Source organism: Gekko japonicus, unplaced genomic scaffold, assembly GCF_001447785.1.
Source record: "Gekko japonicus isolate JY-2015 unplaced genomic scaffold, Gekko_japonicus_V1.1 scaffold24, whole genome shotgun sequence".
Lineage (NCBI taxonomy): Eukaryota > Metazoa > Chordata > Lepidosauria > Squamata > Gekkonidae > Gekko > Gekko japonicus.
In genome coordinates, this window is record NW_015164665.1 from 731,156 (window position 1) to 756,692 (window position 25,537).

General features: G+C 39.5%; 1 protein-coding gene across 2 annotated transcripts in view; it reads right to left on the minus strand.

Moving 5' to 3' along the window:
• SH3D19 (SH3 domain containing 19) overlaps positions 1-25,537 on the minus strand; it is a 66,438-nt gene that overhangs the window by 18,993 nt on the left and 21,908 nt on the right. For both annotated transcript variants that reach the window (XM_015409046.1, XM_015409047.1), the window contains 8 exons: positions 24,898-25,007; positions 22,605-22,663; positions 9,943-10,023; positions 7,289-7,553; positions 6,988-7,056; positions 6,760-6,900; positions 5,909-5,981; positions 2,937-3,067 (listed from right to left, as the gene is read on the minus strand). In XM_015409046.1, coding sequence (XP_015264532.1) covers positions 2,937-3,067; positions 5,909-5,981; positions 6,760-6,900; positions 6,988-7,056; positions 7,289-7,553; positions 9,943-10,023; positions 22,605-22,663; positions 24,898-25,007 — 929 coding nt within the window. The remainder of the gene's footprint in view (positions 1-2,936; positions 3,068-5,908; positions 5,982-6,759; positions 6,901-6,987; positions 7,057-7,288; positions 7,554-9,942; positions 10,024-22,604; positions 22,664-24,897; positions 25,008-25,537) is intronic.

Genomic DNA, 25,537 nt, shown 5'->3' on the forward strand with positions numbered 1-25,537 from the left:
CTGCTGAATTGGAGGAAAACAATTTATGCTTAAGTCCATGTATTTTGGATTAATGAAGTCACAAATCAAAGCACAAATGTCTAGGTCAGTACTGAGGGTATATGCCAGGGGTGGCCAAACTCTGGCTCGGGAGCCCAAATGGAGCTCTTTTACACATATTGTGCGGCTCCCAGCAGGGCAGCTGAGGAAGCATGCCGTAGGATTTCCAGGTCCCCTCGTCACTCTGGTGGGGGGATTTGGGGGGGAGAAGGAAGGAACGCCCCCAAGCCACCCCTCTCCTTCCCATCTATTTGCTTTCTTTGTTTCTCTCTCTCTCTCTCCCTTCCTTCCTCTGCCTCCTCCATCTATTTGCTTTCTTTGTTTTTCTCTCTATCTTCCCCCTTCCTTCCTTCCTCCCTCTCCCATCTATTTGCTTTCTTTCCACTTTTCTTTTTTTCTTCCTTCCTTCCCTCCCCATCTATTTGCTCTCTCTCTCTCTCTCTCTCTCTCTCTCTCTCTTTCTTTCCACCTCTTTCATTCTTTCTTTCCATCCCCTCTCTTTCTCTCTCTCTCTTAATACCATTAGCAAACAAATAAATATCATTGGACAAATAAATATCATTGTCAATATCTATTTTTATCCCTTTTGTTCTTATTTCCAGCAGTCCCATTTAATGTTAAGAAAAAGCAAATTTGCATATTTTTCAATAAAAATGTGTGTGTGATATTTGCTCATGTCTTGCGGCTCTCAAACATCTGACGTTTATTCTATGTGGCTCTTATGTTAAACAAGTTTGGCCACCCCTGGTTTATGTGGACTGGTGGATACAGAAGTTTGGTGTGCTCTCTTCTCCAGCAGTCCCTTCCAATCCCAAGAAAGTTTACTCCTAGGGTCACAAGACCCACATGAATGAACAGGGTGCAGGTCAGGGGACTTCGCTGAAGAGGGGGATGGGGTAGAATTGTCCCTCATTCCTCTTCCATCAGTGGAGCTCTGCTTGCAGAACAGGGAACATAAGAAGAGTCCTGCTGGATCAGACAAATAGTCCATCTAGTCCAGCATCCTATCTCACATGGTGGCCAGCCAGTTCCTCTGGATGGCCAACAACAGGGCTTAGAAGCTGAGGCCTTCCCCTGATGTTGCCTCCTGGCTCTGGGATTCAGAGGCTTAGTGCCTCTGAATGTGGAGGTTCCCCTCAGTCACCATGGCTAGCAGCCATTGATAGACTAATCTTCCATGAATCTATCTAATCCTCTTTTAAAGCCATCACTACATCCTCTGGTAGCAAAACACACATTTTTATCACTCTCTGTGTAAAATAGTATTTCCTTCTGTCTGTCCTGAAACCTACTGCCTACCAGCTTTATTGGATGCCCTTGAGTTTTAGTATTTTGGGAGAGGGAGTGATTTCTCCCGAGGAAAGCCTTCTCCAACTCACATGGCTGATAGTCCACAAAGGTCACACAGCCCTGGAAATCAACCTCCCTAGGCTCGAAAGCAACAGCTGAGTGGATGCAAATACTGTAAAGATCTGTTCTCCTGGCATTGATGGATCACTGGATCTAGCCTGTATTTTTAAGCTCTTAATTGCTGTTTATTCTAGATTCTCTTTTCCAACCAGATGAATATTTTATCAGTTATATACACAAAAACAGACGTCTAAATTTTTTAGAAAAGGAAATTGGAGGGAACAGATGTTGAATTCCCATTTCAAACAAAGAATATGTCAGAATTAAAATATTCCTAGACATATGTGAGCAGAAGAGTCTGAAACAAAAAGCACAGCTCTTCCACAGGTCCATATGGTTAACAAATTCCAGTATTCTCAGATGGAATGCTCTGACACATAAAACTCCTTGGAGCATTTTGTCTAGAGCCTTTGCTGTTCACTCTTAAAACAGAATGTGTGGCTTAGATATTTATAAGACTGAAAGGTAACTAACTAGTTTGCTATGGAGACCTATTTGCTAACTAGTTTGGCTATGGAGACCTAGTTGTTAGGTAGACAAATCTAATGTAACATACTTGTCAGAACAGGGCAGGAAGAAAGATAGTAATGCATTTATTCATGAAGAATTAATAAAGCTCTTATCCTGATATACTGTATTAAACCATGAAGAATTGCAGCACACTGCAAGAATTAGTAAAACTCTTTTCCTGACATATTGTTTTAATCCAGGAAGATAGTAATCTACCCAGCTGTTTCTAAGATTATCAGATTATTCCATGGATTCATGAATGTGGTGATATCTTAAAGCAGAATGTGCAGCATGCTGCAAGAATTAGTAAAGCTCTTATCTTTATATATCATGTTAATTCTATCTTAGCTTGAAGTCTTATGTGAGTAGCCATTTCTTGTTCCTCCTTGTTTTTCCCTAGTTGTTTAGACTCCTGCCTCTATAACATTTTTTTTCAAAAAGGTAGTGCCAGAATATATAAATACACTATAAAATTCCCTTGAATTTGTGTCATTTCTCATGGAATTCCCTTTGACATTTAGTGATGCTACATATTTTAGAATCCAGATTTTTGCAGTGAAAGAATTAGTAAATTAGTGTTAACTTCCAAGGAAACATACTGACCCACTCTTATTGGCTTAAGGATATCAGTGGAAAGCAACAGTCTTAAGGACAAAATCTAAAAGAAAAACTGCTAGGGTGAGAAACAGCACAACATGCTCCAGACTGATTTATGAGCACTCTTGAATTAAGTAAAGGATAGGTTCTCACTTAACTTTAAATTATCATGAAAATGATGCCCATAAACAGTCAGGCAGAGTTGCAAGATTAAGCAGGTTTACAGCACCTCACAAGCAAGTTGATATCTTCTTTGTGCACTCATACAAGATTTATGTACATGGCATGCTCAATAAAATGCACAGGGGAGAAATTAAATTAGAACTGGGATGTGCACACAGATGGAATGTGCTATATTTCACTAGAAGTGGCCTACTTACAATAACTTTGACAAAGCTGGCAGGAAAGATCCCTGTGCGATTTTTGCATTTTCCTCTGTACCACTCATCATCTATTTTCTTCAGAAGATAAACAGTCTCTCCAGAATTTAGGCCCAAATCATCAGGATCTTCTGTAGAGGAAAAAAAGGGGGTTTCTATTTGTTATTTTCAATGCCTAGTGCAGCAGGTGTTGCCAAGTAAAATCTATTTTACAAATCTCATTTAAGATGCAAAAACAAACATTCTCTCCCCCCTCCCCTAAAAACAACCCACAAAGGTTCTTGAGAGGTTTGGGAAGACAGCATGTTAGGATTTGAAGAAGGGCCTGTGATAAGTGAAACACAGTTCCCATTATACAGCACTGGAGTCTTCTCAGTCCTTCCAACAGCACCAGGGAAAGTATGTTTTTGCTGTATTCTCTAGGGATATATAACTGCCTGGCTCATAGAAAGGCCTTTCCAATAGCCTTGGAGATATCTAGCTAGCTACAAGTACTTTAAAGCAGCATATAGTTTCTAACAGTCATCTTGTCTGACAGGTACAATGAATTATTCCATTTTAAGGTGGTGAAGACCTCTGCCAGAAGCCTATTCAAACTGGGATCTCCCTAGGCTGAGAAGATGTTGCAGTGGTGGATCTATATGTGAACAATTTCTATGGAAATCTCATGAAAGGGACTCTGTTGCTATGGCTCTCTAATGCCGGGTATTCCTTTATTCATTCAGCTCTTTCATTTCTTGGTTTCTGTCTCTAGTTACAGAGTGCCTTTTTATTCCACCCTTCCTCTAAAGAGCTTGGGGCACTATTCTTAGTTCCTTCCTTCCCCTTTTTATCCTCAAAACTGATCTTGTGACCTAGGCTATGTTGAGATATGGGTGACATGCCCAAGATCACCTGAGGAGCTTCATGGTGAAGTGGGGTTTGAATTCAGGTCTCTCAGATCATAGTATGACACTCTTAATTATACCCCACTGGTATCTATAATACATTCGTTAAATATATACTGGATGCTGAACTCCCAAAGTTCCTTAAATCAAAGGTGGGCTGAAAAAGCATGAACAAACCATGAAGAAAACACAAAAAGTCAACAAACGGAAAATGACATCTTGAGGAAACACAGAGAAAAACTGCTGCATACTGGCATCCAAATAGTGGGGGAAGCCTCTATGTGAAAAGGCCCATTCTTTTTAAGCCTCTGCACTGTACTCATGCAGCAATAGCCTTAGCTATGTTTACCCTGATTGCTCAGACTATGTTAGTAAAAAGAAAATGAGAAGAGAAAATGAGAAGAGAATCAGCAAGTTGCAGCCTAGCAAAGCAGTCTTACACAATTATACCCTACTAAATCCATTGTCTTCAAAGACTCATTACACCTAGCATGCAATTTAACCTGAAAGATACGGATTGCCAAGTGATTCAGACAGGCCCTTAGCCAGGGATTTTTTTGTTCAGGGGGCAAGGTTTTTTGCTTGAGGGGCAGCCATTATGTGTCTATGCAGAACTACCGTGCTTATTTGTGAGTTATGACTAGTGATCTGTTTGTTTCTGTTTTATGAGTTAATGGAGAGGATGAGTGGCAGTGAAAGGAAGTAGTTATCTGCAAGTATTTATTTGCAAGTTATTCATATAACTTCAGCAAAGGCTAGGTACTTGGGTTTTATGTTATTGGGAGTGATAAAGGAAACCACCATGCCCAGATTCTATCTCTAGGTCTACAATAACTCTTTCTCTAGCTCAGCCATAGCAGAGGAAGCTGACCACAGCAGCCGTTCAACAGCAACCACAGTTGGAAGGCATGCTACAGGGCTGTTGCAAGGACTGCTGAGAGAATGCAAAGTGAAGTGCTACATTATTGGACAGATGCAGAAAAGCCCCGGAGGCTGGTGTACTAACTTTGAAAAAACCACCCAAGTGAGGAGCGAGCACAATGCAATGGAATGCTCTTGAGTTTGTTTGCAAGGGAAATGACATACCATGCTCCTGCTTCGTGGGGGTGGGGGGAGCCCAGCAGCACGATCTGTACAGGGCAGGCACTGCAGCCTCCTCCCGCAAAATCTCTGGGAACTCTTCTGCTGTCTCCATCCCTTGTCAAGCAGCCTGAAGGAGTGGAGGGAAGCCCGGAAGGGGGAGGAACACTGTCTGCATGGAAGCAAGCTCTGCTATAGCAGAGGAAGCTGACCACAGCAGCCCTTCAACAGCAACCGCAGTTGGGAGGCATGATATAGGGCTGTTGCAAGGATTGCTGAGAGAATGCAAAGTGAAGTGCTTTGACCATTTACTACATTATTAGGCAGATGCAGAGGAGCCCTGGGGGTTGGAATACTAACTTAAAAAAACACCACCACCCAAGTGAGCACAAGACAATGCAAATGCTCTTGAGTTTTTTTGCAAGGGGAATGACATACCACACTCCTGCTTCCTGGGGGGGAAAAGCAGGCCCCAATAGCATGAACTGGACAAGGAAGGCACTGCAGCCTCCGCCCACAAAACCCCTGGGACCTGTTCTGCCATTTCCATCCCCTGTCAAGCAGCCTGGAGGAGCAGAGAGAAACATAGAAGGGGGAAGGGGGAGGAGCACTGTCTGCACTGCAGCAAGCCCTGCTGATCAGGAGGAGGGCAATGCCAGGGCGGTGGTTGCCTGTGTTGCTTCTGCCAGCAGTGGCAGCAAATGGCACCCTGGCTCACTGGGCCGCAGAGCAGCAGCTGGAAGAGGGATGGCCGCTCCTCACCTCTATCCGACAATGATGCCAGCTTCTCCTTGGCTGGCCATGCCCACATCCACTTGGCCAACTCGGAGTGGGGCAAGGAGAGGCTGCAGGATGGGGAAACTACAGGTTCGATAGGGGGTGCCGCCCCCAATGACCCACCACTGGCTATGGGCCTGGATTCAGATTACAATAGTTTGTTCTCCAAGGAAAAAGAAAGCAAAACTTTATTTCGCAATTACATGGTTATTGCGAATCCATACTCACCTGCTAGAAAATCATGCAGGACTACAGCATGAGGAACACTTGTGTCAGAGATCGTCTGCGTATTGTCTGAATCCTTAAAAACAAAATAGATTTGCATATTATGATGCCTAATGTATTTTGCTGGGAAGCTACTTTTCTGTTTGGAGCAGCCACCACAGATTTAAATAAATCCTTCACTGATTTAGTTTAGGTTAGTTTATTATTATTATGGTCTTAAGACCAGCATACAGATTTATTATTCTAAATGCCAGCTTCAAGGAATCTGCCTGCTACTCATGAAATGTAGGCCTGATTCTTTTCTCAGTTAATCCTGATTTAATACTGCCTGATCTCATAAAAAATCAATGGTCTTAAACCAGCATAGTACGTACATCAACAGGAAAAAAATCAAGTCTTTGGAAACTGCTGCAGCTACTTTGTTACTGTAAATGAGATGTGTGTCAGCTTTTTCACATTTGGGACATTTCCCAATTCTCAGAGGTGTTGACCCTTTAATACTATCCGCAATTTCAATTCTTATTGGAGACTTAGCACAAGTTAGTGTCTATATATGTATTATAGGTAAGTCCTGCTAGTACATCTCTGAACGCGCAATCATAAAATTGCTCCAAAATTATGAAATGTTAAACAGTTCCATACTTATGTCAGCAACACATCAACTGTTACTTCAGTGCAATCTTGAACTATGTTTTGTCCTGGTGATTTAAAAGAAAAGACTGACTGTACTATAGAAAAAACATTGACTGTACTATAGAAATTAGTATTAAGATATGTGGACCATGTCACTCTATTGTAGCTACTTTCTGTTCAATTTTTGTTATGCAATTTTTGCATAAAACATTAATACATACTTTCTCTCTGTTCCTTGAACTCTCATCTATTGGTGTTATTATCTCCACCTGGGATAATCTCACTTTGCCAGTTTCTTCTCCCCTTTGGCATTCAATGTAATTGCTGTCAATATGGTCCACAAGGACAAGGACATCACCGCGCTTTAAAATACAAAATCACTGTAAGGCAGATTATTTAACTTCCATGTGTATATCTACAAGCACCCAGAAGAAAGAAAACTGCTTTACCTTGCAGGAAAGGCCTCCAGTATTTTTAGGAGAAATATCTTCCTTGGCAATTCCATGGGGCACAGGAAGCTTAAGATAAAGTATTTGTATTTTATTAAAACAAACGATCTCTACCAAATGCCAACAAAATCTACCATATAACTTAATCGGAACACCAGAAATAAATATTTACACATTAGATGTTAGTGCTTACAAAGTCAGACAATCTATCCAGTACTGCCTATTGCAAAGGGTTTCAACCCCTCACCTTATGAAACACATTTTTATTCTACAGCTACAGTACACTGGTGTCGTTCCTCACCATATATTTACTGTAGAGAGGATGACCTGGTTTAGGCCGAGGAGGTAATGCTGGATCTTGATTTTTATTGATCTGACTCTTTGCCCTCTTAACTCCTAATCCAAACATGCTGTGTTTTTTGTGGAGGATTGTGTCAGATGATGAGCGACAAAAATTGTCCGTTCTTGATGAGGGCTTAGTCTTAGTGTTCTTTGGTGGTGGTGGCCTTCCTGGGGCACCCTTAGGGGGAGGAGGTCGAGCTGGTATGTTTTTCCCCTCAACAGGCCTAGAAGATAATCAAGTGATAAAAAAATTACAGTCATGTAAGAAAAGCATATTGAAAACAGTTATGTAGACAAATAATGTAGACTTTGGTTACTGGAAATTTCTAAAAAACCCAAGAGCTTCAGATACTTGGGGAACTGGGGAATCAATATGGTCTTACTCAGTAGCATTTAGAACTCCATTCCTGTTGACCAGTTTCCCAATTATAGTCTGCTACAAAAAAACCTCAGGTCAGCAAGCCATCATTAAACAGGTTTGTTTGAGTTTATTGATGATGAAGGATGTACAGTGGCTAAGATGCCTGAAGTGAAAGGGTTGCTGAGCCAGGACAGAATTTTTTTAAAAAAATATATTTTATTGAAAGTAATAAACATGAATACATTTTAAAATGTCACCAAACTATAGATGTCATTAAAACTTTGAATTAAAAGACAAAGTAACAAATATCATATTACAATAATTGTGTCTAAACTTTTAATGAAAGATATTCCAAAAAAGGAAACCATACTGAAATAAATGTTGACTGATATTCCTCCCTATTTCTTTGCACTAAATACTTTGATATTTTATCTCCTATACAGAGTTCACACATCTTAGATATCTAGTCAGAAATCAATAATGGTTTAGAGCTCCTCCATGATTTAGCTATTGTTAATCTAGCTGCTGCAAATAAGTTTCCTAAGAGAGTTTTGTCGTTTATTTTTGGAGACTTGTTTCCTCCATAGGTTAAGCACTAGTGTACTTTGATCTAGAGATATTTCGTAGTTAGTTATTTGATAGATAACAAAAAGTGATAACCTTTCCAAAAAATTTGCACTTTTTAAAATGACCACCAGGTATGCCAGTATGTACTTTCCCCCCACAACCCTGCCAAGAAGAAGACGACGAAGAGATTGGATTTATACCCTGCCCTTCACTACCCAAAGGAGTCTCAGAGCGGTTTACAAGCTCCTTTCCCTTCCCCTCCCTACAACAGACACCCTGTGAGGTAGGTGGGGCTGAGAGCGCTCTGACAGAAACTGCTCTTTTTAAAGGACAGCTCTTATCAGAACTATGGCTTGTCCAAGGTCATCCAGCAGGTGCAAGCAGAGGAGTGGGGAATCAAACCCGGGCCTCCCAGATTAGAGTCCGCGCACTTAACCACTACACCAAACTGGCCAACACATAGGAGATGCTTCTTTTGTCATACAATGGATTTTTAAGGGTGTTAAGTACCATCTAGATAATACCTTAAATAGTTGGGTCTTAACAAATATGTTTTTAGATTGAAATGTTGCAGAGGTCCAGAGTTTTTGCCACTCTTGTAGAATGATTAAAACAGTACAGTCTTTATTCCAATGGGATACATATGATGGCGGTGTGGTATTCATGGATTGCAATAGTACTGAATATAAAATAGATATGTAACGTTTATAACACAAAGGTTTTATTTTTAATAATTGCTCAAATTCTGTTAGTGGTCTTGCAATACATTCCTTGAAAGAAGGTTGGTTTAATAAATGTCTAAGTTGTAAATGTACATACCATGGCAAAGGCTCCTCTAGCATAGAATCTATTTTTATCGTATCTAGCAATTTTTCACAATGTCAGTTATTCTAACCAGATTATGTTTGCGAAGTAATGTAAAAGAACTTTTTTATCTTGCAGGTAAAAACCATTGTTGTCTCACAAAAACTGTGAGAGGAGAAATAGAAGGAACTTTTTTTTTTGCACTTACATTCCCAAACTTTCAATGTGTTCAATAAAAATGGATTTTGATTCAATTCTACTGGTCTTTCCACTCTTGTCCCAAATTAATTCTTGTAGAGTTTTCTTAGGGAAGAATGCTTGTTCTATTATACACCAATCTGGAGCTGTATATATGTTCAGCATTTTGACCAGGTTTCTTAATTGTGCCGCATCATGATAAAGCAACAGATTAGGGTATGCCATTCCATCCTCCTTAGTTTGTCCATATAGTGTGTTAAATGATACCCTAGCTGTTTTATAGTTACAAATAAATTGGTTCAATATTGATTGCCATGATTTGATTGTTGATAAAGGACTGAATACAGGGATTGTTTGGAATAAAAAATATATTTCGGTAGTATAAAATTTTTTATAATGTCAGTTTTGATCAATCATAAAGTTGATTTTTAATTAGTTTTTGTACTATGCCAAAGTTTTCATTAAAAAGATTCTCTAAGCTTACTGGGATCTCTATGCCCAAATGACACCAGTTTTCTCTGCGTTAACTCTAACAGGTGATGCTAGTGGTTCCAAGCACAAGACAAACAGCAGGGGTGACAGTGGACACCCCTGTCTAGTGCCTTTCATGGGGCTAAAAAATTCAGAAAAGGAACCATTAATTTTTAATCGAGTTTGTGGCAAGTTATATAGGGTTGAAATACCTGTGCGAAATCCTTTGCCAAAATTCATATAGTCCAATAGTTGGTGTAAACAGGATGGCTGTACGGAATCGAATGCCTCTTCTACATCCAACGAGAGAAGAATTGAAGTTATTTCTTTTTGTCTGCAGTAATTAATTATATTAAGAGATTTTCTAACATTATCAGCCATATTGTATTGTGGGATAAATCCCCTTTTGATCGCTATTAATGTAATTATGAATAATTTGACCCAATCTTGTTGCTAATACAGCTGAAAATATATATCTTGATTTAATAAATTTAATGGGCAATATGACCTAGGATCTGTTTTGTCTTTCCCTGGTTTAGGAATAAGTATAATTATTGCATCATTCCATGTTTTTGGCATTACACCAGACTTCAATATTTCATTACAGCTTTCTGTTAATGAACTCACTATTAAATGTTTGTATGCCTTATAAAATTCTCTCGCAAACCCGTCATTACCCGGTGTTTTGTAATTTATAAAAAAAAATTAATAACATGTTCTACCTCACTTGATATAATAGGAGCATCTAAGAAATCTTTGTGTAAGGGATGAGGACCAAATAAGCCTATAATTTGGTAAGTCCTGACGTTTGGGAGAGAGTCATAAGTTTGGCAGGACCTTACCTGGCAGGGAGGGGGATATAGATTGGTTGTGGTAATTGCCAGCCGCTGCAAGGTTCTGTTATCTGAAGGGAGTCCAGGGAGCTTCTGTTGCTGTTTTTCTCTTCCTTTGGCTTGGGCTAGCACTGTTGCTAACTTTGCAGGAGGCACCAGAGTATGTTTGGCGTTGAAGTGGTAAGCTGCCTCCGAAGATGGAATCAACTCCTGTTCTGTTATGACTTTGCTACAGAGCTTGTCATGAGGACTTAATCTGTAAGAAGCTGCAACCTCCCTTTTAAGAACTGTTAGCCTATCCTGGCACTTTAATGTTTTATTGCCAATTGCTCAGATGCTGGATGATTTTCTGGAGTGCATACATCCTGTGAGTTTAAATGTTTTTACTCAATTAAATGAAATAGTTTTTTAAAAAAATATTTTGGCTGCATGCTGAGAATTTCTTTTTCTGCTGATGAGCTGTAAATTTACCCACTGAAGTGAACCTCAAAGTCAGTTGGACCTGATATGGTGGCAGCAGTTGTAAAAGGATTGTAGAATGTAATCAGTAGCACCAGCTGAATGTTGTGATAATATTTTAAAGAAAGTACAGCAATAAGTTTTTCCGCCTCCTCTTTTTTAATAAAAAGAAAGAAAAAGAGGGAATAAGCCAGGACGAGAAGCCAGTGATTGGCACCAATGACTCTCACTTTGAAGTTGATTTGATGAAAGAAGTAGAAACATTTGGCGGTCCCACACTATCTCCTGCAGAGTCTCATGGTTCAGGCCTACTCTTAGAAGAGGCCTGGAGAGCTGCTACTGTATGTTTCAGGGATTATAATGAGGTTGTCTCCAGATGAAAGGACACCTTATGCTTTGAAAATTATGGCAAGGACAGGCACAAATTGGAAGACTTGGCAAAGAACATTAAATGTAGCTAAGGCTTTGCTTGAATATTTTGGCAATTATGGAATGGCACAGATCATAACCTCGGATAGGGGAACATAATTTGTTAACAAATTAGTGCAAAAGCTCTATGAAATTGCTGGTATAAACAAGAAACTGAGTACTACATATGATATGCAATCCCACGGATAGAGTGAACATTGGGGTGGAACATTGGTATGGATGATAAAAGCCTTTTGCAATGAGCGACAAAGATATTGGGATCAATGCCTAAAGAGAAGCCCCATATCCATTCTTTAAGAGGGTTCCTCCCCCAAAGAAGTGGTTTTTGGAAGAAAACTGCCAGGTGTTCTAAGCCTGTTAAGGAGAAATTGGGAGGGAGGGAGCCCATCGGAGGTTCCCATATCAGTAACTCAATTCTTTGCTAACTGACAAGAGAACTTGAAAAAAGTGCATGACATCGCTCAGAAGGCATTAATTGAGGAGTGGGGTAAACAGAAGAAGTATTTTGACAGGGCAGCCAGACCTTGTACACAGCAAAAAGGAGACCTGGCCTTGGTGTTAAAACCGAGAACTGTGGGAAACTTAGATTTGCACTGGCTTGGGCCTTATGAGGTAGTGGAGTGTTGTGCAGACAATAATGATAAAATCTATGATCAAGGGGCATTTTATTACTCCACATTAATCGCTTAAAAAAACTGTACCCAGAGTGGAAAAGCATTTCTCTACAGACGTCTGGCCAAAGCAAGATTTTGAAGTGCCCAATTTGTTAACAGGGAGCCAATGACCAGATGGCCTGGTTCAATTGCCACTGGGGTAAAAATGTAATTGCCCAAAAATCTAGTGAATTTCTTAGCCTTGTTAGGAAATATGAAAAAGTGTTTACCAATCAGTCAGGTCTGACAGACCTAATTAAACATGATCTTGATATCAGAAATGCTGAGCCAGTAAAATCATCTAGTCTCTCAATTCATGGGCCTTTGCGTCAGGTAGTTCAAGAAGAAATCCAACAAATACTGGAAATGGGTATTATTGAACCAACCTCTTCTCCATGGTCTAGCAACTTAGTCATAGTACCCAAGAAGAGGCTGAATGAGGCAGATCCCTTACAGTACAGACTGTGTAGATTATAGAAAATTTAATAAGCTCTGTAAAGTGGATCAGTGTCGAACCCCAAATATAGAAGAAATTTTGGAGAGATCGGCTCATGCAAAGTATATATCCATATATATATACACAGAGAGAGAGAGAGAGAGAGACACACACACATATACATACACACGACAGGGCTCTTTTTGTAGCAGGAACTCCTTTGCATATTAGGCGACACACCCTTAATGTAGCCAATCCTCCAAGAGCTTACAGTAGCCCCTGTAAGAAGAGCTCTGTAAGCTCTTGGAGGATTGGCTACATTAGGGGTGTGTTGCCTAATATGCAAAGGAGTTCCTGCTACAAAAGAGCCATATATATCTATAAATCTAATAGCCAAGGTACACCCTGCGTGCGGATATCTAAATCCGCACATCGGGGGCACCTAGGGGGCAAAGAGATTTTCCTGCACATTTGGAGCAATCCCCAGATTTCTATTTAGGACATCAAATGGGGGGGGGGAATCGAATCCCATCAGGTAAAGGTGGAGGCTATCATTAAATGGCCAATCCCGATAATGAAGAAGCAGATCCTAAGTTTTCTGGGAGCATGTGGGTTTTATCTTTGGTTCATACCAGGATTTAGTGAGTTAGCTGCCCCGCTCACAGATTTATGTAAAATGAACACTCCCATCAGAGGCCTGATTGCCAACAAGCTTTTAAGGCCTTAAAACAACATTTGACTCAAGCTCCCATTTTAAGATCCCCGGACTACAAACAACCTTTTACAATAAGAACAGATGCATTTAAAAATGGGTTGGGGGTGGTTCTCATGCAAAGGGACCTCAGTGGGTATCTTCATTCAGTGGTACATCTCGGCCACAAGATGCTACCAAGGGAGAAAATATAACAGTGTTACGGAATAGGAATCATTAGCCTTGGTATGGGGACTGAATAAGCTCAAAACATGTCCAAGGGGAGAGCATCTGAATCTCGAAATAGATCATAATCCATTGACATTTATGCACAAAATGAAGGAGAACAATTCTAGAGTCTTAAGGTGGGCATTAAGCCTCCAAGACTTCTCCTGCAATGTGATACATGTAAAAGGGAAAGACAACACCCTGGCTGATTCCCTATCTAGATGTTATGAAGAGCTTGACTGAAAGTTTGGAGCTAATATATCCCCATTCGGTCTAATCAGCTGTGAAGGCTTAATAATATCCTCCAGGTATTCATTGGAGGATAAATGGCCAAGAATCTGGCAAGTGAACATTATGATCCCATCAGCATGGTTTATTCTCCAGACTGATGGAGTGGGTGAGGTGTAAGGGATGAGGGCCAAATAAGCCTACAATTTGATAAGCCCTGACGTTTGGGAGACAGTCATAAATTTGGCAGGACCTTACCTGGCAGGGAGGAGGATAGAGATTGGTTGTGGTAACTGCAGGCAGCTGCAAGGTTCTATTATCTGAAGAGAGTGACACCAGTCCAGGGAGCTTCTGTTGCTGTTTTTCTCGTCCTTTGGCTTGGGCTACCACTGCTGCTAACTTTGCAGGAGGGACCAGAGTATGTTTGGCGTTGAAGTGGTAAACTGCCTCCGAAGATGGAATTGACCTGTTCTATTATGACTTTGCTACAGAGCTTGTTATGAGGACTTAATCTGTAAGAAACTGCAACCTCCCTTTTAAGAATTGTTAGCCTATCTTGCCACTTGAACGTTTCATTGCCAATTACACAGATGTTGGATGATTTTCTGGACTTTATGCATCCTGTGAATTTAAATGTTTTTATTCAATTCAATATTTTAAAATATATTTTGGCTGCATTCCGAGAGTTTTTCTGCTGAGCTGTAAACTTACCCGCAAGGTCAGTCGGACCTGATAGTGTTTGAATTTGAGAATCTCATCTTTTTTTATTTAAATATGTTTTGATTTTTGTGAGATTTGGAGATGTGATATAATTTTTTATAATAGTGTAGGAATGCCTGTAAAATTTGATCTGTATTGGTACAAAAGTTTCCTTGTTCATTTTTTATCACTGAGATTGGGGAGTATATATTATTTTTAATCCTACATGCTAGAAGTTTCAAATACTTGGGTGATTTGATCCATTTTTCCTGTTTAAACTGTAATATATTTTGTTTTATTTGAGAAAGCTCAAGATTCTCTAAGTTTTGTCTTTCTAATTGTAGCCTTTGATATATATTTTTACTAGTTGTTTTCTTGTGTATCTCTTCTCTTTATTTTTTTAAGTAGTTCTAAACGTAGTAACTCTTCTTGTTTCTTGTTATATGTTGCAAGTGAAATAAAATACCCCCTTAACACTGCTTTTAGGGCATCCCACACTGTTGCTTGTGGAACTCCAGTTAGTTATTTTTAAAGTATCATTGGATGACTAGATCTATTTCAATTTATATATAATCATTTAAAAGTATTTACAGATATAGCTTCCATTGGTAAAGTATAAAATTGGATGCTGCCCATTGTAGTGTACCTGAAACCAGTGTTCCCTCTAAAATGAGTTAGTGTGAGCTAGCTCACAGATTTTTAGCCTCCGGCTCACACATTTTTGTTGTCTCTCAGGAAGGGATGGCTCCAGAGCCAACTAATTTATGCAAAAGCCAAATTGCTCGCTCACAACTTTAATGCCAGTAGCTCACAAAGTAGAATTTTTGCTCACAAAGCTCCACAGCTTAGAGGGAGCCTTGCCTAAAACCCAAGCATGGTCAGAATATATTTTTGGGCCTATATACGAGTTTGTTTTACTTTGGTTTATATTTAAAGATATAAAGTCAATTTTTGTATGAATTTGGTCTCATCCCAAGAAGTTGGTATAGTCTTCTGTTGTAGGGTTACAAATTCTCCATAGATCTACAAAGTTAAGCTTGTATAAAATAGGCGCTAATTGTGTTCTAGAGTTTAATTTGTATTTAGAGTTGGATTTTGCTACTTTCTTCTTAGATTTATCCCGAGCACTGTCTGTTATATAGTTGAAAGCTCCTATTATAATTTGCCCTGTTGCAAAATGGTTTAATTTTGTTGGAGTGTCTTCTATAAATGGTAGCTGTTCATCATTAGGTGCATATATTGTAGCAATAGTAATAGGTTTATTTTCAAAACTGCCAGATACAAACAGAAACCTTCCTTTTGGATCTATCAGAAGATGATGATGATGAGGAGATTGGATTAATACCCCACCCTTCATTACCTGAATAAGTCTCAGAGCGGCTTACAATCTCCTTTCCCTTCCCCTCCCCACAACAGATACCCTGTGAGGTAGGTGGGTCTGAGAGAGTTATTTCAAGAACTGCTCTTGAGAGAACAGCGCAGAGAGAGCTTGTGACTGACCCAAGGTCACACCAGCAGCTGCATGTGGAGGAGTGGGGAATCAAACCCAGTTCTCCCAGATTAGAGTCCACGCTCCTAACCACTATACTAAACTGGCTCCCTGTATTGATGTTTGTTTAAAATTAATTTGAAATGAGTCCATATGATTTAGATGTTCCTGCTGTATGATATTAGCAGGGGAATTTGCTTGTTCTGTATTTTTTTAATATATTATTTTTTAAATGTGTTTCTTGAATGCAAAGAATGTCCAGCTGATTTTAAACATAGCTGATTCAATTCTCTTTCTTTTAATATTATTATTCATGCCCCTTGCATTATAGGAAACAATTTTTAAATTAGTTTTCATTATTTAAAAATAGATATATAATATTGATTTTACAATAAAAATATAAATTTGATTCTTTTGATATATATTTCAATTCATTTACCTGCAAGACTTTATTAATCTTTAAAGATATAAATAAGATTAAAATATTATGAGGTAGGTATTGTATAAAGTAGCTAAACCGAAGTCCCATAAATTGAAATCTGATATATGTAGTAAAAGCAATTTTTTCCAACCTTCTTTCAGATATGAATAAAGTGCGTGTAAAACTCCTAAATTATGAATTTCTAGATTGGGGGGGGGTACAGCTTTCTAAGAAAAGTAGAAGAGCTAAGCAATTTTTATTGTGTTTGAGCAATATTATTGTATGTATAAAAACACTAATTTTTCTTAGCAATGTAGCATCTTGTCATTTTGTATTTAACCCCAAAATAAGTAAAAGTCTTTTTCAGTCTCCTTTGCATAAACAGTATAAATCTATAATGCAGTTTTCGATTTAACATTATGAAACTAAACATAAAAAAATTCTCCCCCACCCCCTTCCTGACTTCTTAAAACATTAACTATTATAGAAAACCTAATGTAACATAGTCAATCATTATGAGAACTCGAGACTTGTTCCTGTACTACTGAAATATACAAGTCCAAGAAATAGATAACAAAAAGCAAAAAGAAATACACAGGAAAAATAGAACAAAAAAAAAAAGCAAAATAGGTAGACCTGCCAAAGTGGCAAGACAGGACATTTTCTCCATTCTTAAGTCTTCCGAAACAAAATAAGAATAAATACAAAGGTAGAATACAAAAGTAAACTGGAGCAAACCAGGTTTAATTCCCCTTCCACCACCCTCTGTATAAAAATATTTTAAATGAAATTCTGCTCCCGTTGTAACCCAGTGTTTATATACAAAAGTAACTTATTTTAGGGCTTAGTATAAACTTGTGGTAATACTCAAGTGTAATTAAAGCAGAGCTGGACCAGTCACAGTCATGGCTGACTCCATACTGGTATCTTAGATCAACACAATGGTGAATTCTGGAGATACGATTTTCTTTTGGCTGCTTTTTTGACAGGGAGGTCTTGCACCAGATCAAGGTTCAAATACTGTAGGAGGGCTTGTCCACTTTCGAGATCTTGGTCGCAAATGTGGATTCTTAGTGACAAGGTTGTACAGCACCAGAAGGGAACCATTTAGATTGAATATTGGCTTCTCTTAGTTTGTAGATAATTGGCGTCAATACTGCTCGGATTTGAAGATTTTCTCTGGGCAGGTCCAGGTAAACTTGTAACCTCTGATTTTTATATTTAAGTGTGCCTTCTTTTCTTGCTAGTCTGCGTACTGCTTGTACTATTCTTGCATCTTTGAATTCTGTGAAGACTTCTCTTGATCTTTTGTTTGGAGAGGATGCTGTGGAACCAATTCTATATGCACTAAGTATCAGTGGCACAATATCTTCATCTGGACTCAGTATTTCTGTAAGTCAGTGTTCCATAAAAGTTATGAGTTCCATGCTTCCTTCCTCCTTTTCCTCCAGTCCTCAAAACTTTAGTGAGTTTTCTTTTAATTAGTTTCTATCATCAAGATTTTATCTGTTGCTCAGTCATCTTTCTTCTGTAAGTATTGGATCTCTTCTTGAGCAGCTACGTCCATTTTCATAGCTATGTTAGCTGTTCACGTCACTGGTAGTGATGTTTTCCAGTTGTTCCCCTATTGGTTTTAATCTTGCATCAATATGGTCCAATATATCTGGCGTCAGTGAGGATAAAATGTTGATTAGTTTGTCATTTTACGACTGTATCACTTTTTCATCTATGTTTTCTGTCTTGGTGGCCATTTTGTTTTGCTGAGGAGTCTTTGTAGAGGTTTGTGGAGCCGCTTCCATTTTGTTCAAAAAAGACTTTAAGTCAGTAGTTTTCAAGTTTTTTATTATTTTCTTCAGTCCGCCAGATTTTTTTCATATCTGTTTAGCCTTTAAGTTGTGATTTTGAGAGCAGTTATTGCTGTTATCGATGGTGGAAAACAAGGAGAACTAGCACCAAGCGTCTGCCATACTTGCCAGGCGATGCCACGCCCCAGGACAGAATATTAGGGGATTATGGACAGAGTTTAGAACAAAATATTTACACAACATTACAAAAATGCTACAAACAGCTGTTTTCCCCACAACATTTCACAGAAATAATAAGTTAGAAGGAGCCTAATAACCCCCTGCACAATGCAGAATAATCTAAAGCATCCCTAACAAATGTCATCTAGCCTTTTCTTAACTTCTTTCTATTGGGTTACTAAAACAATCAGTAAAATTCTACTGATGTAATTTAATGGGACAACAGTTAAAACAGCAGTAAGTCACAGCAAGTGGTTGTTGGCAGGGGTATGTTCCTGCATAGAGATCAGTGCTTCAGTTATTCAATCAGTCGACCAAACAGGTAGTTCAGTTGCCTCTGCAGAAACACCTTTGGCTATCCCTATCTGTACAAAAAAGCTTCCCGCTTTTGCACTGTATTATGTTTGAAACACCAGATGGCTTTTCCTCAGTATTCTATGTACTCTGAATACTCAAAGTATTATCTAAAATCTAAGTACTGTTGTTTTAAAGGGTAATCAAAATTGGAAGGAAAACCTATGACCAGTGTTACCATTAGGCAATGTGAAGCAGTCAACTTTGAAAAACTTCTAGTACTATTAAAAGGCATCACATTATTTAATTTAATTATGTCTAAACCCCAGGGTGGGTATTGTTTGCATCAAGCAACAAAATGTCTTGGGCCAACTCTGATTATACAGATAGGCACATTTTTTAGCAGCTCAAAATTTGCTAAGTCTAGAAACTCCGCCCCCCTTCCCCAGGACTTTCTGTATAAGCTGAGTCTTCACCTTCCTAACACGAGTTACTTCACCAAACATTAATGTTGTTGGTGAGAGGAAGGTAGGGAATATTTTGTTTCTTTTAATGGTTCCTTATCCTTGTGTTGAATATATCCTCATGAAAAGACCAGGGAAAGTATAGTGAACAGCTCTACTCCCTGGCTAATCCAGCTCCTTCTTCCTCTCCAGTTGCTGGCTCTGTAGTAGTAATCCTGTTCAAAGATAATCTTTGTCCCAGTAATTCTTCTACTATCCTGTTCATTTCATACAGTGATTAATTTGACTAAAAGCCTCAGCTCATATACTGAACTGGAAAGTCCACAATTTCCCCACACCTTTTGTTACAGAATGGTGGTGCAGTTTATACTACAAACTGATTTCTCACTGTTTACACACGAGTTCCTGGTTCCCTCACTCAACTGGTTTGCACAGAAATCTTGCACTGTCTCTCTTTCCACCATCTTTCTTTGGTGTAGTAGTGGTTCAGAGGGGCAGACTCTAATTTGGAGAGCTAGGTTTGATTCCCAACTCCAGCTGGGTGACCTTGGGTCAGTCACAGTTCTCACAGAGCTGTTCTCTCAAGAGCAGCTCTCTCAGAGCTCTCTCATTCCCACCTACCTCACAGGGTGTCTGTTGTGGGGAAGGGAAGAGAAAGGAGATTGTAAACTGCTCTGAGACTCTTTCAAGTAGTGAAGGGCGGGGTATAAATCCAATCTCCTCTTCTCTAATATCCACCCACCACACCCCCATATGAAGCATCCCAACTGAATACAAGGTTCTGGAAAAGCGATTTTCCATCAAGGAAATATTTGCTTTATTATGCACCTTTAAAAGACAACAATTGGAAAGCATTTGAATGCGAAAAAGGAGAGGGCATATTTTATATTTACTAGACTGTTAGCAAACTTAAAAGCAACAAGCCAAACATAAAATACTAAGCATAGAAAATAAAAAGCCATGCTTAGGTAAACAAGAATGATGAATCATCTCCTTTTGAGATGAGCTGAATCTTGCTGCAACAATGCTCTAGAGCTTACACCTATTATCATCACTTCTTAACCACTGAAAATTGAAAGAGAGCTTTGTCTTTCTAATATGCTAGACTGGACAGATCCAGTTCCACAATTGGAGCAAGCTGTCTAAGAAGATCAGCACTATAGTTCTAATTTACTGTAAAACTGCTGTCTATAAGGTTTAGCACTGTTCTGTAGAGCAGAACTTCATAAACATTTCCCTAAGGCCCAGCCAACCTAGCAGTTCGAAAGCAAGAAATTGCAAGTAGATAAATAGGTACCACTTCGGTGGGAAGGTAACAGCGTTCCGTGCGCCTTGGTGTTTAGTCATGCCGGCCACATGACCACGGAAACGTCTTCGGACAGCGCTGGCTCTTCGGCTTTGAAACGGAGATGAGCACCGCAACCCTAGAGTCGGATTCGACTGGCTTTCGAGCAAGGGAACCTTTACCTTTACTTTAAGGCCCAGCTCCTATGTTACCCTAGTACAACAGTGACTATTTGAAAGTGGAATGATATGAACACAGTGTTGCATGGAAAGCTCTTTGAAAGAAACAACATCCTAAAAAGGAGGACTGTGTTGTGAAGCTGAAACCACCACTTCACTGTGGCACCCGTGGTCACCATGGCACCTGCTGACACCTTTCTAGGCACCTTTCCAGGCAAACAGGTTTTTGCAAATTACTGGGGCCAGGTGGGGCTTTGTCTAGCTGGGCTTCTGGTTGGCTCTGGAGTTTTAAGAAAATTGCTTCAGCAACAGCTGTTACCCCAGCACAAAGATCTTTACTGAGTGATGGAAAGTAAGTGGTGTATAAACAAGAAGAGACTTTAAAACCGTATGATTGTTTAAAAAGGCATCCTGTTAAGCAGACTTCTGCCGGATATGTTGAAGAGTTACTACCGGTATTAGAGTTATGCATGCCCTCAGCTCCTTGACTTTTTATGGTTAGCTTCATCTCCTGCAGCATCCATTTTGTGGCTGTACCCACAATACCCTTAGAATCCCAAAGGTGCCCACAGCCTCAAAAAGGCTGGGGACCCTTGCATCAGAATAATACCTGAAGCAGCTTCATACATACCATTTCTCATTGAAGTTTATTGCTGAGTTTACTACTCTATAATTCACACTTTGACCAGTGTTTATTTGGCATTAAATTATTGCCAGAAGATAATGCTGTTTTTCTGCCTTTTGCTTGACAATATATAACTTCTTTTGTCCTCCTAAGCAGAACTAGTTGGAGAAAGTGTCCTCAAAAACAGTATCATCCATACGCCTTCACACAATTCAGAGAAATACAAGGGGGGGGACCTGCGATACTCGCGGTAGAGGGGGACCTCCACACCTATGAGGAAGAGGAGGAAGCAGCAGGAGGAGGTAAGTTCCCCCCCTATCCCGCCGGTTCCCCGTCTCCTCCACCCCCTGGCTCGATCTTCCCCTCCCCCTGCCCTGGAGCGCACCCCCCCTCCAGAGTCCAGGTCTACCCACCCCTTTCCACTGCATGGGTAGACCTGGCCTCCGGAGTCCAGGTCTACCCACCCCTTCCCACTACATTGGTAGACCTGGCCTCCGGAGTCCAGGTCTACCCACTCCTTCCCATTGCATTGGTACACCTGGCCTCCGGAGTCCAGGTCTACCCACCGCTTCCCACTGCATTGGTAGACCTGGCCTCCGGAGTCCAGGTCTACCCACTCCTTCCCATTGCATTGGTACACCTGGCCTCCGGAGTCCAGGTCTACCCACCGCTTCCCACTGCATTGGTAGACCTGGCCTCCGGAGGCCAGGTCTACCCACCCCTTCCCTTTGCATGGGTAGACCTGGCCTCCGGAGGAGTCCAGGTCTACTCACTCCTTCGTATTGCATGGGTAGACATGGCCTCCAGAGGCCAGGTCTACTCACCCCTTCCCCGCCCCTTCCCCTTCTCCCCTTCCAAGTGGCGGCGCCGCCCTGCCCCTTGCCTTCCAAGTGGTGGCGGCGGGTTCGTAGAGCTTGCACTTTCGGGGGGATTTAAACATCCCCCCGATATTTTTTTTAGTTTTGCGATTTTTGTGCACCCCTGGGGACTGCCCCAAGAGTGCACAAACCTCCCCCTGCCCCCCCAGGTGGCCCTGGAGCGCGGATTTATCAATCCGCACTCACGGGGCCACTTGACTATTAGATATATAGATGGGCGGGGAAAAAAATCACATCTGGGATATGGGGTACAATGCACAACTGAACAGCAGTGATTTGTGCCCCATTAAAGTGTTGATGCCAATAGTACAGAAGTACTTTATCATTAACGTTAATGTGGGGTGAACTACTGTGTGAAGAGATAGGTGTGAACATGCACATAATTGAACAGGGGCCGTGATAATTGAGACCTACAAAGAATAGTCTTTAATTAATTAAAAATATTTAGCCCATTTCTCCATATCATATGGTGGTGGTACAATTAATACCTTTTTAAAAGTTCTACCAGCTCTTAACAGTTCAGCAGTGATGTTTTTGATCATCATAATATTTGACTCACCTTGAGGGCATTGTAGGTTCATTCTTAGATAACTGTGTCAAACCAGAACACTCAGATTCCTATGAATACATAAAATGTTGTATTACCACTTGAAAATCACATTTAAAAATTCACAATTTTTTTTCTTCAAAGGAAAATTTAAGTCAAGAGGGCATAGGAATTTTCATTCTCAATGTAAATACAGTTACTTCCCCATTGGAGAATTCATACTATTGTACATAGCACTTAATACTTGCAAAGGACTTTAAGGAATTGGCCACAGTTATCCATGCACTGACCATAATTAGTAATTACAGACTACTATAATGCTCTTTGTGGTACTAACTTTGGATGCTTCAAGTAGCACAAAATATGACAGTGAAATTAATAGCCAGTATTGGCTAACTTGGAATATATCTCACTAGTTCTTAAAATAACTAATTGGCTGCCAATTCCAGATGCAATTCAGGGTGTTTGTTATTACCTTTAAAGCCCTATATGATCTGGAACTAAGGTAACTAAAGTATTGCCTGTCCCATCGAACAGGGCTCCTTAAGGACTCCCTTTCCCAACTGTATATATTGTGTGGTGCTTGATGAGTTTTCAGTGCCAGGGACGGGATTTCATTTTTGTCTTGGCCTTTGATGATTATAATACAAATGTTTAAATTCTCTAATTTACCCTTACAAAAAAAAATAGGAGGCAGGTTACTATTACTTTAGCAGACAGGGAACCAAGACAGTGAACTGCCACAGGACAATGGCCTGGTTGCATAGTTGTGTCTTGAACCCTCTCATTCCCACAATCCAAGGAAACAAATGGAATCTGTATAGCAGCAGTGCTTGGTAAGCTGCTCTCAGAATCTTTTTAAAAGGTTACTAGAACTTTGAATGAGATGGGGCAAACATTTCAAAATATTATTTTTCTCAGGAGAAGGATATATGTGGAAAGTCTATTGACTGCTGCTTAGGGGGTCCAACATGTCTCAAGAAAATCTACTGTCAAACTCTTCCCTGTAGTACAAATGACTAGTGTTTCCATCCCTCTAGAGAAGAGAAATAAGATAGATTTTCAAATGGGTGAATGGAAAATTCATTTAATTCATGCTAGAAAATGTACTTCGTAGAGGTTTGAAAATTAATGTAAATAATTGTAAGCACTAAAAAAACATAGAAAACTGCAAATGATAGAACTCATTAATGTGCTTTCTGGCACAGAGAACTAATTTGTTCCATTGCTCTCAAACTGATTGCTAACACATTCAATTTCTCCCCCTGAATTAGAAGTAGAGGCATACATTGCTCTTACACCAGAAATACTTTACTTTTAGACACTCTAGGAAACCAGGGGGCAGCCTTCTCAAACAGCAGCGGCTCTGTGGCTGAATGAGCTAGCCATACACGATGAGAGAGATGGCAGAATTACATTATGTATTAGAAAGATAAGAGGCCAGAGCTGTTCTGTAAAACATGAAGAGATACAAACAGGTACCCTGATTGCAGGAGGCAGTTTTGAACTCCAAAAGCCTTAATTTTTTGTTGTGCCACATTAGCAATTCTCACACAGCAGCACATTATTGTATCACAGTGCATAGTTTGCAAATCTAGCATACCAAGGCTGCTCAAGAAAATGAATCCAAATAGCTTAGAGCTGTGATTTAAAAATATATGTTTAAATATTATACCCAATGTACAGTTTATAATATCAAGTTGATTGGCACAGTCATAAGACAATCGAAAACCAAAAAGAACTGTGACGATGTGACGTTAATAAATTTCTTTAAGAATCAAAATTATCCAAAGAGCGAACAATATAGTAGAAAATATACAGAATAATAGAAAATGTGACGGTGGTCTCCGGAATGCCTTGCCGTTTCGATAGTTGATCTTCTTCCGAACAAAGATGTGAGACCTTATCAAATATAACAACATAAATTTTGTAAAACTTATGACTCTATATGGATAATTCCAATACAAATATTAATAAAATTAGTATGAAATCTTACATATACTGTCTCTCAACAATTCATCTCCTCTGGTGACGTATCAAAGATTCATAGATATCAATGATGATTTTCTATAAAATGCAACAAACACTATTACAATTTCCTATTTGCAAGGCATTCCGGAGACTACCGTCACATTTCCTATTATTCTGTATATTTTCTACTATATTGTTCACTCTTTGTATAGTTTTGATTCTTAAAGAAATGTATTAGCGCCACATCGTCACAGTTCTTTTTGGTTTTAGATTGATTAAATATTACACCCTACATCAGCTTTAATTTTCTTTAATCTTTAAATAAATGTACCACCTTTTTTGGTGCTTTGATATTATTGGGCTTTTCAGTTGATATACTGCATGTGTTCCCAATAGGCTTCTCGGCAGGAAGTGGTGGAGGACTTTCTGAAACTTCATTTAAAGCTGAAAAAATAGTAATTTGTAAATATCACAATGTATATTGCAGAGGTAGTAAAGTATCAATGGATATTATTGATCAAATAAAATTGCATCACATCTTGGCAAGCACAGATTCTTTATCTTGATCAGGCTCATCTATAATCAGGAACATCAACGAAAGAACAGTGAAATAAAGGCAAAAAGTCAAGCATGAAAGCTTTGGACCTCTTCACTAAGGTTACACCGGAAAATATGAATTATGTCGGTCTTTCTGACACATGTTGGAGTGGGCCAGAATTCTTATGGTAGTGCTAGTCTAAATTTCCTGTTTCTGGATCTGGATTATTAGTCAGTTTTGTTTAAAATTGTTTTTTGCAAACAAGTTGTATTTTCCTTAAGTCAACCTGAATATTATTGAATGCAGTGTTATTTAAAAGGCATTCTAGAATACCCAGATAATGGAAGCCACATTCTAATGGAGTATATTTGCATGTCCCTAAGGAGCTGTTTACTATATGGAATGTCATCATGAGAGAACGCATCTTAAAATCTTT